This window comes from Danio aesculapii, chromosome 20, assembly GCF_903798145.1.
Source record: "Danio aesculapii chromosome 20, fDanAes4.1, whole genome shotgun sequence".
In the NCBI taxonomy this organism is placed as follows: domain Eukaryota; kingdom Metazoa; phylum Chordata; class Actinopteri; order Cypriniformes; family Danionidae; genus Danio; species Danio aesculapii.
This window is the reverse complement of record NC_079454.1, coordinates 46,076,136-46,095,311: the sequence shown is the minus strand read 5'-3', so window position 1 is coordinate 46,095,311 and position 19,176 is coordinate 46,076,136. Positions and strand designations below refer to the sequence as shown.

Here is a 19,176-nt window from a genome sequence, read left to right as displayed (position 1 = left end):
ACACACACTTCTCTACCCCTGTCTACATTCACCCCATATAGACAGATCATTTCGGCTGCTTCAATTAAAACTCCAAGGACAACAATCATCTCACATGACCGCGCGGACTGTGGATGTGTCAGCACCGAGCGAGCGGCCAATGAGAGCGCACCTCGGCGGTGACGTCATGGGGGCTGGTCGCGCGCGTGGAGCTCCACTCAGTCCCGCGAGCGCAGTCAGTCAGTCAGCGGCTCGTGTGTGTGTGTGTGGCTGACCCGCGCTTAATGGACTAGATTTCCAGCCACGTAAGTAAGATGATGATGGTGTCCTGTTGCTGAAACAAGGGATAGGCCCAGGGGGAGAACGTCGGCCGTCCCTTCTCGCCTTTGTGTCCGAATTATATCCATCCGTCGGAGTTTATCGTGCTCGCGCGGAGAGAGGACATCGACTTCCCAGGCGTAACAAAAGGCGGCTCGCGACCTGGAGGAAAAGAAAATCTCCCTGGCTATATTTAGGTAAATACTCGGACAAGATTCGCTCGGAGGCTCGCATGAATGAACCCGGAGCGCCCTCTCAGGATATCCGAACCCGGCTGGCACTTTAAATTTCATGCACAAAAAAAACCAAGGAAATAATTATTAATTTGTACCTGCTGCGCTGCATCGACTGTGACGTCACACTCTTTACATTCACAATCGCGACGTTTTACATGCATTTTCGCGTGTGTTAACCAAACCGAGCTGCTTTTTTTTTCTTTGAGGGCACCGTGAAGCATAGAGGTCACAATTCATGCATGCACGTCATCGCATGTGTGCTCAAATGACGCCACATTGGCATTGCAATCAGCATTATTATTAAAGTCGAGGGGAATCGCCGCTTGCATTCATGCCCAGTGTTAAATAGAGGGCATTTGATTTTTTTTGGCATTCGCTTCCACCTCCCCTTGAATCCGTCTGAATCACCCTCCTGATCCGGACGAACCTCCTCCTCTATACTCATGAACATACAGAGATCCAGTCCCATTAACATTTCGCGTTATGGGAGATCGAGGCACAAAGCGCACGACTTTGAGGAGCTATCTTGCCTAAGGACTACAGAATCCAGCCAGAGTTTCAGTCCCAATTTAGGATCTCCCAGCCCCCCCGAGACCCCGGACTCCTCGCACTGCATTTCTTGCATAGGAAATTACCTTTTGTTGGAGCCCATCGAGGGAGACCACGTTTTCAGAGCCACCCACCTGCACAGTGGGGAAGAGCTCGTGTGCAAGGTAAGTAACTCGCATCTCTATGCCTGATATTTTTGGATGGGAACACTCATGCATGCAATTGCATCAGCTATTGATAGGGATCAAAGCATGACATGCATCTGGCTCTTTGCATGCATGCATTAGCAGAATGAATGGCTTTTCTTGTGTGAATCATCAACGATGACATGGAGTGATGAGTTATAGTCACGTGCAAAAAAAAAAAAAAAAGCATGAGGGAATACCCCTCAAGTGTGTGTGTGTATGCATGCATACAACCATGCATTCATGCGTGCAAGTCTGCATGACTTCAAAACCCATACACTCTGAATAGGCATTAGTGAAAACCTCTTATCTTCAGATGAAAGGCAATGGCCTGCGATGTCCATCGCTGCTGGTATATTTAGCCCATCTCTCTGTTTTAGGTGTCTGTTACTAAGCAACATCAAAATTCAGTATATGTTTTGGGGACTTGAAAATGCAGCAGAGGTGCTCGACTCTGTGCCGCATGGATTTCCATTCTTTTGTTTCACAATTAAGCATCTGCTCTAAAGATGCCACTTCTATTTGGAGGGCTGATACCTTTGCGCTCCCACCTGAGATGTTGAGAAATCGATGACTGCTTCTAATTGAATTTAAAATGCCCCCTCTCTCTCTTTCGACCCTCCAGGTGTTTGATATCAGTCGATATCAGGAGTCACTGGCTGCTTACTTCGTGCTGGGTACCCATGAGAACATTAACCAGATAGTGGAGATCCTTTTGGGGGATACGCGAGCGTACGTGTTCTTCGAGAGGAGCCATGGCGACATGCACTCTTTCGTTCGCACTTGCAAGAAGCTGCGAGAGGAAGAGGCTGCCAGACTTTTCCATCAGATAGCATCAGCTGTGGCGCACTGCCACGACAACGGCCTGGTCCTCCGAGACCTCAAGCTGAGGAAGTTCGTCTTCAAGAATGAGGACAGGTAATAAAATGTCTGCTTGCACACTGAACATGCGTGTTCTGACTACACTGTAAAAGAAATGCTGGGTTCCACATAATCGATTTCTGTTGGGACAACATGTAGGAATTAAGTTAACTTATTAGTTTTTTTAAATTTAAGTGGATTAAACTTAAAGCAATTAAGTTGTCCCCCCCAAAAAAAAACTCAAATTGTGTTGTCTCAGTTTCAAATGAGTAGTTTGAACAAACAGTAAACATTTCTTTTATAGAGTGTATGTTCAGATTTGGTTGTTTACATGCTTTGGTTGTCGTGTGGTAAGTATCAAGGTATTTTAAGCTGACTTGACGATTGTTTTATATTTAGTGCTGACATATGTTTGGTTGAGACTAACAATGAAGAGGTTGTTTTCTTACTTTTTTATATATGGGCTCATTTAAATGCAAGTGAAAAGTCATGTTCCTCTATTCTCTTTTATTAGTTATTGGCAACCCACAGAGATATTTTGGTACCTTTAGGGTATATTGCACAACAGTTTTCATGTAAACAGTCAAACTGTTGTAAGCATTTAGACTGTTCATTTACATGACAATGTAATTATTTAAATGCATGTAATACTGCTATCATGTGCAAACCACAAAAACGACTGCAAGGATCTGATTTTTTTTTTTTTTGACAGCCAAAACAAGAACAGAAAGTTTCAGGGGTTCTGTGTACCTCACTGAAATAATCTAAGCTGATTTGACAGATCCTGGATCTTTTAATCTGGATAACTGATTTCTGAAAGATAATGACATCATCTGATTAATATTCAATTATTCATGTGAGCAAAATTACATAAGATTTGTAGTAAACGGTTTGTTAAACATGATACGCAATAACTTTACACCTTTGCTGTGGGCTGCAGGCGTTACACTTTCATGTGCCAAGTGTATTTAGCAATTTATACTAATTTAGCAATTTACGCATTAGTTTAGTTTTACATTTAGTGTGGATTTTCTTTATTATAGCAGTCTAGGCATATTCAAGTTTCTTAATCGGCGTAAGGTATAACTGGATGTTTAAACTGATTTTGCATCAAAAAAGCATTTTGATATCGGTAAAGGTGTCTGCAACTTTTGTGAAGCATCAAGTCATCTTCATATTAGCTGTCAAAAGGTGCAAGATGGCATAAATTATTATTCCTTAAGCAAAAAAAAAAAAAAAAAAAAAAGTTGAATATCGTGCATGTCTATTATCATACACAAATTGTACTAAAGCTGGTACCTTAAAATAGTACGTACTTGTGTTTAAAAAGTCAGTATTATTAAATGTTCTCTTTGAACCCCTTATAGAGAACCACCCTGTGACTTTGTACTTTTATTATTTATTCTTTGACTTTGTTTTTTATTTTATTTTATTATACTTTGTACTCATTTTGGAGTGCAGATTGCATAAGTTTTATATATATATATGTAAGTGTATACAACTACTCCTATAAGAAAACATCAGCACTCGGTACATACTTTCAGTATTACCTAAGGCTGCTCAATTATGGGAAAAATCATAATCATGATTATTTTGTTCATAATTGTAATCACAATTATTCAAAACGTTTACTGTTGAAGTCAAAATTATTCGCCCTCCTGTGAATTTTTTCATTTATTATTTTTTTTTATAAAAATTTCCTAAATTATGTTTAACAGAGAAAATGTTATGTTTCTGGAGAAAGTCTTATTTGTTATTTTGGCTAGAATAAAAGCAGGTTTTAATGTTTTGAAACCAATTTTAAGATCAATATTATTAGCCTCCTTAAGCAATATATTTTTGATTGCCTGCAGAAGAAACTACTGTTATACAATCACTTGCCTAATTACACTAATTAAGCCTTTGAATCACACTGTAATCTGAACACTAGTATCTTGAAAAATATCTAGTCAAATATTATTTACTGTCATCATGGCAAAGATAAAATAAATCAGTTATTAGAAATGAGTTATTAAAACTATTATATTTAGAAATGTGTTGAAAAAAACCTTCTTTCCATTAAACAGTAATTAGGGGGAAACGGGAGGGCTAATTCAGGAGGGCTAATAATTCTGACTTCAACTGTATATAGGCTATACAGTTATTTTCCTCCCTGTAAGTAAGGAAAGGAAAATAAATACAATAGAATAAAAACATGAATCAAACTGTGCTTTAAGCGTCACTGTAAGAAAAAAACTTTAATTATAACTACAAAAGTTAGTTACTACAAAAGTTAATTATAACTACAAAAGTCCTATTATATTTAGAAATGTGTTGAAAAAAACCTTCTTTCCATTAAACAGTAATTAGGGGGTAACGGGAGGGCTAATTCAGGAGGGCTAATAATTCTGACTTCAACTGTATATAGGCTATACATTTATTTTCCTCCCTGTAAGTAAGGAAAGGAAAATAAATACAATAGAATAAAAACATGAAACAAACTGTGCTTTAAGCGTCACTGTAAGAAAAAACTTTAATTATAACTACAAAAGTCCTTCAGTCAAGAGCAGTGAGGGATTTTCTCCTTTTGTTGTTAAATGATAATTTAATTGTTAATGATTAAAAACAGTAGGCAGCAGGAATATTGCGTGCTGTCACTTTAAGAGCAGTGCGGTTTTGTTTAAAGGTTTCACTTTCGCATGTCTTTTGATTCTCGGCTCATTTGTTTATTACATAAATGAGGGTTCATATAAATAATCACTAAACACCGCGTTTTACACAAATGTGCATGTTTTTGAGCATTAAAGTGCTTACATTAAGATGACTTCAGACGTGTGTGCTCTGCTCGTCTCTGAGGCTGAGCACACACGCAATAGCATGCGATCTCTTTCGTTTTTTAAAAAACACGAATGATTCGCATGTACATCAATGAATGATGCCCATCCCGTGCTGCAAAAATCACATTACAGTACATGCTGTTAGTAATTTTCACGTGAAACTGAGCTTTGCAGAGCAACAAATGTGTACAACTGGAAAGGGGGCGGTGTATGATGCAATAATTATTTTATCTCGATTAATGTTTTTTCATAATCGTTAGAAACCAAAATCGAAACCGAATTTTCGATTAATTGCACAGCCCTAGTATTACTTTTGCTTAAAAAGACCTGATCCAATCCTGTTTATATGAAATAAGCCTGCTCCTGAGCAGGTTTGAGCTACCGGAACAGTTGACAACAACTCTCGGATGAGTTTTGAAGAACTAAATGATCCTGGAGGGTGTCAAATCGTCTATAACCAAATCCAACTAATTGAGTTATCCACGTACGAAGAATGGACCCCAGGACCATATGTTCTTCACCAATGTTTCTTCATTAATATGCTATTGCAGACTTTTATACAAGAGATGGACAAAAGTGTTCAATCTGATGACTAACTTGCAGCCATTTTGTGCAAAAAGATAGACGTGCATGCATGCAGTCATGCATAATTGAACCATTTTTCAACCCTTTTTCAGGTAGGTCTTGAGAGTTCCCCCTTAGAAAAGGGAGGAAAAAGAGGAGATGGGGTGGAAGGGGGGATTCTTTCAAAATGAAGATAGAGCAGTAGGGAGAAAAGTATCTATTTGTTGTAAGCTTGGATCACTCTGATTGGATTACTACTGATTACAGATGAGCAGCCAGTCGTGCTCAATCATATTACCTGCTCCTCTCGAAATTCTTGAAAGTTAAACTATATATATATATATATATATATATATATATATATATATATATATATATATATATATATATATTTATATATATATATATATATATATATATATATATATATATTTATATATTTATATATATATTTATATATATATATATATATATATATATATATATATATATATATATATATATATATATTGTTTTTTGACCAAATATTTTCCATTTCTGAAATTTACTGCTGTTATTATGAGGAAAAACATATATTTACCACTTTCATGCACCATCTCCAATTGCCAAACCCTCATATTTTTCAATCCTTTACAATTTAATCAACTTCTATATAATATGATGTTGCATTGTTTTCTTTTTGCATATTTTGCTTCACTCATGTTGTGGAAGTGCTGCGTTTGAGCGCTATTTAATACTTACTTTTTATAAAAATCAGCCTGCCCATGTGTTTGTCAGTAAATGAGTCTGAAATGATCCTGAGCCTGCGTTTATGTATCTGGGTGGCCTTCCCATTTAAGCTAAATGGCAGTCGCCCCAATGGCCAAATGAGTCAGCTCAGCTAGATTCCCTCCGGCTCGCTGGATGGAAACGGAGAGCGCTGCCCGCTGCTTTAAATGTGAGCCGGCTGACCTTACTGTTCCCATGCTCTGTGGTGTGGTGCGTCAGCCGTCCACCTTTCACTGAGTGATTGCAGACGAGCGCGAGTAGACGTGGCCAAGGGGTGGTGAGCATTACCCTGGCCAGAAATCAAACACCGAGGGTGCACCAAGATTGGAACCAGAGAGGAAAACGAGCTAGACAGAACTGCATTCCTCAGCGTAGTGGGTTCCTGACCTGGTTATGTCATGTAGGCTGCTTATAACACACTACCGCCAAACGCTAGAGACCGCAGTGCCGTTCAACTGGAATTACCCCATAATGTAACACCGCGAGCGTCCATGTGTCCTGCTCTAATTCTCCTGCTATCATGCGGGGTCTTTTTTTCTGAATCAGAATGAGCTTTATTTGCCAAGTGTGACAAACACACAAGGAATTTGTTGTGGTTTTCTGGAGATTTCGAGTGCATGCATACTGTATAGACACGGGAGGTTAGAAAGGATATTTAAATAAGGTTGAAAAATGAAATGAGAATTAAAAAATAGCATCCAAATTAAAGGTTTATTTTGAAATATTATGTACATATGATACACACCTATACAAAACAGTTTTTACATGTAGATATTTAAATGTGTATACATAATTTGTATCATATTTACACATTTTATATCACATTTTCTCAATTAAATGCATGAATGTGTGTAATTATGTATACATAATGAATATACAAAGTGCACAGGCATATATTATGTTAAAACATAACTTTTATATTTCGATGGGATTTTTTCCCACTGTTAAATGTACTAAAATGGCAAACCATACCACTTCAAACACTATCGTAAGGGTACCTAGTAATGGTACAAAAAGGGTGGAGCTAGACTGAAAACTATTGCTTTAAGGAAAATTCACTGGTCAAGCACTATTTTTTTTAATACACAGCCAAAACATGACACCATAATAATACAGTGTCTGTATGCAGCAATGAAGCAAGATCGAAGCTTTTCGTCATCTAGTGGAAAAACAGCCACATACCAATAAGCATGATCTGCTGTATGTCCTCCATTGTTGTTTACAGGGGCGCTCACGTCACATCAAAAGGTGTGGGAAGCGCTTTCCGCTTTATATTTGTGGATGTCTACATTTAAAGTAATTAACTTGAGTGTGCAAAAGATGTTATGTGAATGGCTTGAACAGTTTTCTTTTTTGAATGAGTGACTCGCTTCGAATGACATTGATCGAAACCATTTTAATTAAGTAAGGGTTGACCCTCAACGAATCGTACTGAACTGTAGTGTACCGATCAGTGGAAACGAAGAGAATTTTGTCAAACAATGTTGATATTTAAAAACACTAAAAAACAAACACACCCATAACCCAACAGGACCACACCCCCTTTTGGTATATCCTTTAATGCTTATACAGCCTTTAATGCTGATTGGCTGCAAGTATGTTTCAGCACTCTGTGGTCAAAAGAAGTGTTGTATAATGTTCTTTTACATATTGCTCAGTGTATAGACTATGGACAATCATATAAATTAAAATTGTGTTTTCATAAAAGTGTAATGTAAATTACAGAAAGCACACACTGGATATGACCAAATGATTGTGTAATGAGGATAAAAACTGCAAACTAAAACAGAAACAAAGGCTTAAAACATTTCTTGTGAACTGAAATATGTTTTATAATATATGAATAACTAAAACTAAATTAAACTAACAGAAATTAAGTGACACTTAGCAAAAACTTATTAATAATGTGAGGGAAAATCTGACCTGCGGCTGTTTAGGGAGATGCCTGCAGATGGAGGTTTCTACAGCCAAACACATCAGTCAAGCACATGCTTGTTTTAAAAAAAACTTCTCTTCATCTGCCAAAAATCAACTAGGCATGTTTAACGGCATCATTTTTAAAGGGATAGTTCACTCAAAAATGAAAGTTCTCACACTCAAGTGCTTTTAAACTTTTAGGAAACTTTTTTTTTCTTCTTCTGCTAAACACAGAACTATATATTCTGAGGAAAGTTGGCAATCGGCAGCCATTGACTTCCTTAGTATTTTTTCCTACTATGTATGTCAGTGGCTGCAGGTTTTTGTAATTACAACTTTTAGACTTTTAACTTTCATTTGTATGGTTTTTGGGTAAAATAATTATTCAAGTCTTTTATTTTAATTACTAAGAGTCAATTTTTTTTGCAAGTTTTTAAATAGTGTTTCTCAACCACATTTCTGGAGAACCACCAACACTGCATGTCCAATCACCAACGATCCATCTCAATAAAAACTTTAGCAAGTTTTTATTTATTTACTCTGTTTACCAATATTTTCCCAATACTGGGTTGCAGCTGGAAGGGCATCCGCTGTGTAAAACATATGCTGGATAAGTTTGCGGTTCATTCGACTGTAGCGACCCCTGATGAATAAAGGGACTAAGCCGAAGGAAAAATGAATGAATTAACCAACACGGCTTGAGTATCTTCTTCACGAAAACATCCATTTAAAAGTTCTATTTGTATTTAAGTTGAGCTACCTGTTGTGGAAACCAACCTTGACAGAGTTATCCTTGCATTTGTCCATTTTTTAATTTTATTTTAAAGAAAGTTTATGTTGGAAAAGTCTATACAACTAGAGTTTGCTTGTTTTGATGCATTAGTTAAAATATATTTCTGAGAAATAACCAAATTACATTTATTATTATTTTTTATTTTTTTATTTACTTATTTTATTTATTTGAAGTATTTATTTATTTAAAGTAAACTTTTTCCATTGACCAAACTGGCAAGTTTCCTACTTAATAGTCTTGAAAAGGTCTTAAAGCACACATGTAATCAAAACTAACCATATTGAATTTGTTGGCTCATATTGCTAGTTTTGTGGTGAACAATTAGTCTGTGCATGTCATTAAGAAAAAAAACAATTGTTTGCCCTTGAAATCTAAAATTAAAATCTGTAAATGCACTTCCTGTTTGTTTTCAGGTAAATTCTCAGAATAGGTCTGTCTGAGGTATTGGGCGTGGCTAACACACTTAACCACACCCCTCTAAGTGTCAGTTATGACAAGAAACAGAAGTGGTGAGGAGGAGGCGTCTGTTAGGTTGCAATAACTCTCCCAAACCCTTTCTCCGTCTTTCTGAATGAAATGCCTACTTTACTACATGCAATCAGCTCGCAGTAGACAAAAACATGCCACACTCACTGTTTTTTCATGTTCATGTTTCTCTAGGAACTGCATCACAATATGAAAAAAAAAAAGAAAAACTGTTGCAGCTTCCGGTTCATGCAGACTTTAAATTTGACAGGGTGAAGCCGAAAAGAAAACGAATGAAGGAATGAATGAGTGGTGTGGCTTTTGACCTGCTGTAACTTAGCTGTGACTCACATGTGCTGCATGTCATTAAGGGAATATTTTGAGCATGTTGTGCTCTCTTTAACACAGCGGCGCATGGAAGCGGGTCATAAGTTCAGGTCAGGGAAGGGCCGTCCTGTTCGTTTCTGACCTTCAGGTAATTTAGAGGCCTTGTAACCTTTCCACGCAGCAGGGCAGCGCTTGTCGTGAAAAATAATACGACTGTTTTTGAGTGCAGAGGATTGGATGTTTTGCTGAGACTGAGTGGGAGTACGGTTTCACTCGGGTAGTTTCTGATTCAGAATCTGAGTCACGAGGCAGTTTGCAAAAGACCTCAAAAAAGTTTTCATTTAATTGTTTTGTGTGTTATTTTTTTATGCGTTTGGGTGTAATTTTGGCTGTGCGCTGTAATTAAAGTGTGTTTTTCAGCTTTTTTTGACTGTTAAGCAATGTGCCACATAAAGTGACTTGCATGACTGCATTAAAGTTTGGGGTTGTTAAGATGTCTTTTTTTAACCCCTTACTGCGTTTCATATTTGGGATGTTTTTTTGTACATTTAATATATAGGTAATTTCTAAACCTGAACTTATCTTGACCAATAATGTATAATATGCATATACACTCACTGGCAAATTTATTAGGTACACCTTACTAGTACCGGGTTGGACCCCCTCTTGCCTTCAGAACTGCCTTAATCCTTCGTGGCACAGATTCAACAAGGTACTGAGAATTTTCCTCAGAGATTTTGGTCCATATTGACATGATAGCATCACGCAGTTGCTGCAGATTTGTCGGCTGCACATCCATGATGCGAATCTCCCGTTTTACCACATCCCAAAGCTGTTCTATTGAATGATCCTTTGAGATCAGGTGACCGTGGAGGCCATTTGAGTACAGTGAACTCATTGTCATGTTCAAGAAACCAGTCTGAGATGATTCATGTTATCCTGCTGTAAGTAGCCAGCAGAAGATGGGTACACTGTGGTCATAAAGGGATGGACATGGTCAGCAACAATACTCAGGTAGGCTGTGGCGTTGACACTATGCTCAATTGGTACTAATGGGCCCAAAGTGTGCCAAGAAAATTTCCCCCACACTATTACACCACCAGCCTTAACCATTGATATAAGGCAGGATGGATCCATGCTTTCATGTTGACGCCAAATTCTGACCCTACCATCCAAATGTGGCAGCAGAATCTTCTATTGTCCAATTTTAGTGAGCCAGTGCAAATTGTAGCCTCAGTTTCCTGTTCTTAGCTGACAGGAGTGGCACCCGGTGTGTTCTTCTGCTGCTTTAGCCCTTCCGCCTCAAGGTTAGACGTGTTGTGTGTTCAGAGATGCTCTTCTGCATATCTCAGTTGTAGCGAGTGGTTATTTGAGTTGCTGTTGCCTTTCTATCAGCTGGAACCAGGCTGGCCATTCTCCTCTGACCTCTGGCATCAACCAGGCATTTGGCCCACAGAACTGCCGCTCTCTGGATATTTTTTTTTTTTTTTCAGAACAATCTTTGTAAACCCTAGAGATGGTTGTGCATGAAAATCCCATTAGATCAGCAGTTTCTGAAATACTCAGACCAGCCCTTCTGGCACTAACAACCATGCCACGTTCAAAGTCACTTGAATCCCCTTTCTTTCCCATTGTGATGCTCTGTTTGAAGTGCAGCAGATCGTCTTGACCATGTCTACATGCCTAAAAGTTGCTGCCATGTGATTGTCTAAATGGACATTTGCATTAACCAGCAGTTGGACAGGTGTACCTACTAAAATGGCCGGTGAGTGTATATAGCCTTTAATTTTCTGACAGTTGATCGAAAGAAGGCTCTGGGATCATATTGCATTTATATGCTAAAAATACAGAAAAATATTATCATAATTTAAAATAACTTCTCTATGTGTGTATATATTTTAAAATGTAATTCATTCCTGTGATTCGAAGCTGAATTTTCAGCATTTTAATTTTTTTAACTTAAATTTTACATAATTACTTTAGTCTTCACTGTCACAGAAAACTCATTATGTAAATGTTTAAATGTAAATTATAATATGCAGATTTAGATGTGTTAATTTAATGAATTTAATTGCTTTTATTATACCATTTACAAAATTTTTTGCCACTTGTTTTCAACTTTCTGATGCAAAGGATGTCTTGAGTCAAAATTCACAGCCATGAAATTTGGATACTTTTTGTTATATTTTCCAAGTGATGTTTAACAGAGCAAGCTGATTTTTCCTATTATATATTATTTTTCTGGAGAAAATCCTAATTTCATTTTTTCGTTTGGCTGTAATAAAAGCAGTTTTAAATAAAAAGTTTATAATTTTAGTGTCAATATTATCAGCCCCTTTAAAAAATTGTTATTATTTTTGATTTGCTACAGCACAAACCAGTGTTGTCTAATGATTTGCCTAATGAACCTAGTTAAACCTTTAAATTGCACTTTAAGTTGAATAATATGGAGCTAGATCAGTCTCAAAAATAATACAATTACAAAAATAAAATTCATACATGCACAGCACAATTCACATACAAAATTCTATGTGTAAATTGAAAACACAATTCATAAACAACACACAATTTGTGAATTCACAAGTAAAAATCATAAATATTTTTGCCAATTGAATTGTATTTGTACATATTATGAATTGTGTTTTGAAATTACGATCTGGATTTGTGTATTTTTGAACAGCTTTGAATTTATAATTTGGATTTGTGGATTTACAAATCGTGTTTTGAATTGATGAATTGGATTTTGTAAATGTGCATTGTGTTGTGGATGTATGAACTATATTTGGAAAATGTTTTTTTTTTGAGACTGTTCTGGTTCCGTAGAATACAAGTAGCTTGAAAATAACTAGTTAAACGTTATATCCTGTCATCATACCAAAAAGCTAAAGAAATTAGTTGTTATGAATTAGTTATTAAAACTATTGTGTTTAAAAATGTGTTAAACGTCAATTGGGAAATAAGGGTATTCAAAGAAACCAACTCAGGAACATGATTCGAATCACAAACATTTAAAATATCCATCTTAACACCTTGCAAATCTCCAAGTATGGAGATTTGCAATGATAATATAGTGCACCAAAATATTTCACGATAAAAAATATTATTGTCATTTTTGGGCCATTTTATGCTACTCTTTATATAATGCCAGAATGACACTATAATATCACCACATGAAAATATACTATAGTAATATATAGTAAATATTATAGTGTTTTTTTTAAAACCATACTGACACCTCCAATAGAGATAGAGAGGTTGCACAATCAGCTAAAAGGATGCTAGAATTGTTTTTATGTATGGGCGATATATATTGCGTCACCAAAAATGATTGAGCTCATGTCCATGTGTTGTGCGATTAGTCGATATATTGATAATTGTGACAGGCCTACCTCCAAGTCGGCCTCCAGGCCTGCATTCAGTCAGCCAAACTGTTCAGATAACCTAATGACCAGATCAAGTAACCTTCAGATAAGATAGCACAGTGTGAATGCGTAGTGATTTTCATCATCTGCATGTCTTGTGTGTTGCATTATTGTGCAAATTGCAAGATCGCAGTGGAAAAACGAGGATCACAGGGAAATCCTGATGCTTTGATAAAGACCATCTCTGGTGCTGCATTATTCCTGCTGCTTATAATTGCGAGAATGAATTCCAGATTTCCCTCTGGATTACACTGGCAGGAATGTCCCGAGGCTGACTTTATATTGCTTTTTTTTTAATGCAAGGGATTTACCATCCAATATGTGGAGTGTATTTATGCTTTGCTGTCAAAAACTACTATACTTTAAGCATAGTAGAGTGAAAATGATTTGAAGATTTCAGTGGGGGTTTTGGATAGATTTGAAAGCATACATTTCTCCTAAATTGATCATATAGTTTTGTCAATTTATTATTTTACATCAAAGATCAGACGTTTGTGTCATTTTTTTAAAATGAATTTAAAGAACCGTGTGTTTACTTCATGAAAGATATTTAGGTCTGTCTTTATTAAAGCTTAATTATTTTGCAACAGCTTCTCCCAAATGTTTTTGGCGGATTTTGCATAGATTTGTGAGCATTAATTTCTCCTAAATTGATCATATTGTTTTGTCATTTTATTATTTTACGTCAAAGATCAGATGTTTGTGTCAGTTTTGAATGAATTTGAGGAACCACACATTTTATTAAAGGTATTTTTTGTCCGTCTTTATTTTGACGTCATTTTTTGCTACAGCTTTTAATGTGGTGATGTCAATGGCCCATGAACAGTTTCTGCTAGTTATCAAACTATTTTATAACTGTAACAAGAGGCAATTTAGTCATAATGTTTAAACAGCTATCATAACATTATTCATGAATATGTGGCTCTTTTTGGACTCTCGGAAGCTATAGAAATTAAAAATCTAAAACAGGAAATACGTTGGGACCATTGTTTTTGTTTACATCCCTCAAAATGGTCTCTACGTCCAACAAATTTCAGGGTATTTTGACGACTAATATACTAATATTAGCTATTATTAACTGGTTTCCAGTCTTTTCAAAGTTTGACAAATAAAAAAATCCAAAATGTGAATTAGATTAGTTTCCATCAGGTTTTTAGAGCAGTCAAACTCCCTTTGAGGCACGTCATTTGACTCTGTGGTCATTTTGAAACGCCGCTCGAATTCTCCAAAACAGTTTGCCAAGCTTACGATTACATTACATATTTGGAATCACCAATAAAATTAATCAACAACAGTCTCATAAGTTTAGTTTCTAAACGTCCGAATCAAACTAAATCTGCATTTTTCAAGGTGCCGGAGCTAATGCGCCTGTGCACTCAAAAGGAACAAGATCACGACACCAACCTCATTAATGGCTGTTCCACACATTATCATCCTCGGGATAATGATCGTCTGATCGTGCTGGTCTTCTGAAGTAATCCACAACTTGGTGTTCGTGGTGAAATTTCTCCAGGAAGAACAGCGACTCTTTGCAAGTTTGTGGGTGTTTGAGTAGTTGCTGTCATGTGATGTGCATTTGACAGGACAGACTGTACCTCGCGTTTGTTACAAACAGATTACAAAACCAATAAACTTTTGTTTTCAAGTGCACTTGGTTCATCTAAAAGCACAGATTCCAGACTTCATCTGGATATATTTCATATGTCTGTGAAGCAAGTATTTGCTGAAATTCCAGTGTGTTTGTTGATGACAAACGTAAAAGCACACTGGTTCGAGTACCTCCCCCGGAAAAACCTCAGTCTATAGCGATCGATGATTGGCCCCCGTACTAGAAGGCGGGGCTTCATTCGCCACATTAACCATTACACTTTTCCCCATTCAAATCTATACGAGTGACATGCCTTGTGTATTCTATAGTCTTTGGGCGATCTTGTAGGCCAACAAACATTCTAAACACTGTATTGCAAAACTCTGCTTAAAATTCTGTACTCTGCATCAAATGTTAATTTCTATGCTGTTTTTCTATATTTTTCTATATAATTTCTATACAAGTATTTTCCAACTTTATACTTTTTACACTATTTAATTGATTCACTTTTCACAACAAGGGAGAGTGTACATTAATCAACATTCCACAAGAATGTAAATGTACCCAAATTAGCCCAAAGACTAGTTTTCATTGGTGATGCTTTTCCCAGATGTTAAAGCCCTATACCAATTAAAATTCTAATTCAATAAACAACTCTAAACAATACTCAAACACTATAAACAATACTCAACTATACACAACACTGCTCCAGGTGTTAAATGCAGAGCACAAATTCCTAGTATGGGTCACCATACTTGGCCAAAAATTATGACTTTGACAAATGAACAACAAAAAACAACCACATTGATTACTTGATGAACACCTTCAAATATGTTGTTCTTTGTGTTTTTTGCAGGAACCTTGTAAAGTTGGAGAGTCTCGAGGATACTTTCCTCCTCGAAGGGGGCAATGATTCCCTCTCGGACAAACACGGCTGTCCTGCATACGTCAGCCCTGAAATCCTCAATGCAAATGGCAGCTATTCGGGAAAGGCGGCGGACGTGTGGAGCTTAGGAGTGATGCTGTACACCATCCTAGTGGGCCGATATCCCTTCCATGACGTGGAGCCAAGTTCGCTGTTCAGTAAGATCCGCCGCGGGCAGTTTAGCATCCCAGAGACGCTAACACCCAAAGCGCGATGCCTGATTCGTAGCATTCTGCGGAGAGAGCCCGCCGAGCGCCTCACATCCCGAGAAATCCTGGACCATCCCTGGTTTTCGGCCTCCATCACTCCGGCCGTCAACCTTGGAAGAAACGAACGCGAGTTGGACCAAATGGTACCAGAGGCCAACATGGAAGAAGAGCTAGAACAGTTCTTTAGCTGAGCACAAACTCGTCAAGACATTTATGCCACGTTGTTTTAGATTATCCGATAAACAAACACAAAATACACTCATATTACAATGGTGTCTATCGTTATTTCTCATTCCGCGGAGAGATGTGGACTGTTTCTGGTGAAGCTACGACTTCTGGACGAAGCGAAATGCTAATGGTGTTGAGTGATGTAGCAAGACTTTTTCTGGTTCATTGTTTCTTTTTCGGTTTTGGTTTTTACGTGGTGCTCACGAGTCGCAGTAAGCTACGAAACATGCATTACAGCACAGGAGAACGCAGCCAAGGAACAAAGAAAATATCAGGCAAAACTGCTCCTGTTTCCTGCGCCAAGTTGTCGACCGTGTTTTCTTTTTTCCTCGAATGCAGTTTGTTGTTGGTCTCATTTCAGTTAATTCTAAGAATATCTAGCCTTATCACACGAGGAAACGTAACTATTTTACTAAACCCAACAATTATTGGGGGCAAATCATTAGCAAATCATACTAAATTGTCCAAATTAGGTCATACAAATTCATACAAATAAGCCACTAAATCAACAAGTCACGAATTAGCATGGTCAGTTTAGTGGCTAATTTGTACGAGTTCAGTTGTACGAAAATGTAAGATTTTTAAAAGGAAGCGTGCCACCGAACCCCACCCCAAAACCCAACCGTTATTCGGAGATGAGCAAAGCGCAATAAATTTTACAAATGAGATTGTACGAATTAGCCACTAAATCAACAAGTTGCGATTTAGCATGGTCAGTTTAGTGGCTAATTCATATGAGATCAGTCGTACAAAAATGTACAATTTTTAAAAGGAGCCGTGGCACCAAACCCCACCACTAAACCCAACAATTATTGGGGGATGAGCAAATCATACTAAATTGTCCAAATTAGATCATACAAATTCATACAAATAAGCCACTAAATCAACAAGTCACAAATTAGCATGGTCAGTTTAGTGGCTAATTTTTACAAATTCATGAGTTCAGTTGTACAAAAATGTATGATTTTTAAAAGTCGGGGCACTAAACTCCACCCCTAAACTCAACCATTATTGGCGGATGAGCAAATCGTACTAAATTGTACAAATGAGGTTGTACGAATTTATACGAATTAGCCACTAAATTAACAAGTTACGAATTAGCATGGTCAGTTTAGTGGCTAATTCTTACAAATTTATATAAGTTTGGTAGTACGAAAAGTTACATTTTTTTAAAAGGAGGCGTGGCACCAAATGCCACCCCTAAACTCAACCATTATTGGCGGATGAGCAAATCATACTAAATTGTACAAATGAGGTTGTACGAATTTATACGAATTGGCCACTAAATCAACAAGTTACGAATTAGCATGGTCAGTTTAGTGGCTAATTCATACAAATTCATATAAGTTCAGTAGTACAAAAAGTATGATTTTTAAAAAGGAGGCGTGCCACCAAATGCCACCCCTAAACCCAACCGTCATTGAGGGTTAAGCAAATCGAATTGTACCAATGAGATCTACAATTCCATACAAATTAGCCACTAAATCAAAGAGTTACGAATTGCCGTGAGATATTGTTGGAATATCCGCAAACGTCGACAGCCCTCCTCCATGAAGTTTTTTTAGTTTTTACATTAAGAAAGAAGTTTGTGTTGCATTAAGCTGTTCCTTTTACTATTATTGCTGCTTTTTTCTGCTCTAACGTTACTGAAACTTTCTCTTTTCGGAGAATTTAAAGAAAACGTCAAGCACTTGACTCGCCTAGGCTTGGAGATGCTCTCTGAACTAGTGTCATCTATTTAACTTTTAGTTTTTCCTTTTTGCTGGAGCAAAATGTAACTTTTTTTAATTATTTATAACGGAACAACTACTATATTTAAAAAGGAATACATGCAGGGTTTTTTGGTTAACCGCGAATATTGTAGGCAATACATTTGACACAGGACAGGTTTGACTTTTTGCATCAAAGTTCGTCCCAAGTTGGAAAGTCTACGATTTAAACGTCAGTGCCAGTAACTGCGCACCCCGAACTCACGCTTTTATTTTGAGTTTATTTTTTGTTTGTTTTTGCATTTGACTCCATAAATATTAGACGATATTTCTACGACTACAAGGTCTCGAGTACCTCTACTGCCTGCATAGGTCTGTGAAATGATCATGTTTTGAATGGGTACGTGTAGACTTGTTTCGTCGTATATCATTGTTACTTGAAATCGTGATTTATATCTAGTCAATGGCATGTGCCCTTTGAATGCTTTAGCCTGCCTAGCAAGAGGGGAGTTTGTTTATTAATATACATATATATATATATTTTATTTTTTCTCTGAAGAATATTACGAAGGATTTACTAGGAGTCCAATTGCGCTTTTATTTTTGTTTGTTTTATTTTTGTTTGTTTTATTCTTCTGGTCATTGTGCTTTGCCCTTGTTCTATAGAAGGAACTTGCCTACTTAAGTTGGTGCTGATTAGGTGCTAAATTTGAAGGATTTTTTTTGTTGTTCTTTTATTATTATTTTTTCCTCATGTTTTCGAGGGGAGGGGGGAGTGCATGGTGGGATTATCTGCCTCAGATGCTCTGATTGTAATGTAACAAATTTTTGGTGTTTTGTCCAGATTTATTCAGTAAATAAATTGTGAACTGCACACTGAACACTGTATCTTTTTATGCAATCTTATAGGACAAATAAATTAATGAAAAGTAAACGTTTTTATGGTGGAAATAAATTGGAAGTGTTATTAATATACTTGCGTAGAGAAACAGATTTATTATTTATTATTATTATTATTAATATTTATTCTTGCTAATTTGTTTTTGTAAGTGTGTATAGGAACATCTCTCAAACCTTTCACTCAACATTCACAAAACAGAACTTGAAGTTTTATACAAACATTTTAAGAATTGTAAAACTGCACAAATACAGATGTTTAAAAAATATATGTTCATGAACATGCTTTCCAAAATATTTTTAATTTTAAAGACAAAAAAAAAAATCATTGAATTATTTCATAATCAGTATATATCGTTAATACAATTTTATTTTTGGTGGCACGGTGGTGCAGTGGATAGCACGATCACCTCACAGCAA

The 19,176-nt window shown here is 36.7% G+C and overlaps 1 protein-coding gene across 1 annotated transcript; it reads left to right on the top strand.

The window, feature by feature from the left end:
* Positions 1 to 214: 214 nt before the first annotated feature.
* trib2 (tribbles pseudokinase 2) lies at positions 215 to 18,733 on the top strand. Its single transcript, XM_056481424.1, has 3 exons — positions 215 to 1,246; positions 1,893 to 2,185; positions 15,645 to 18,733. Exons 1-3 carry the CDS (start codon positions 977 to 979, stop codon positions 16,111 to 16,113), a joined length of 1,032 nt encoding a protein of 343 aa, XP_056337399.1. The 5' UTR covers positions 215 to 976; the 3' UTR covers positions 16,114 to 18,733.
* The last annotated feature ends 443 nt before the right edge of the window (positions 18,734 to 19,176 follow it).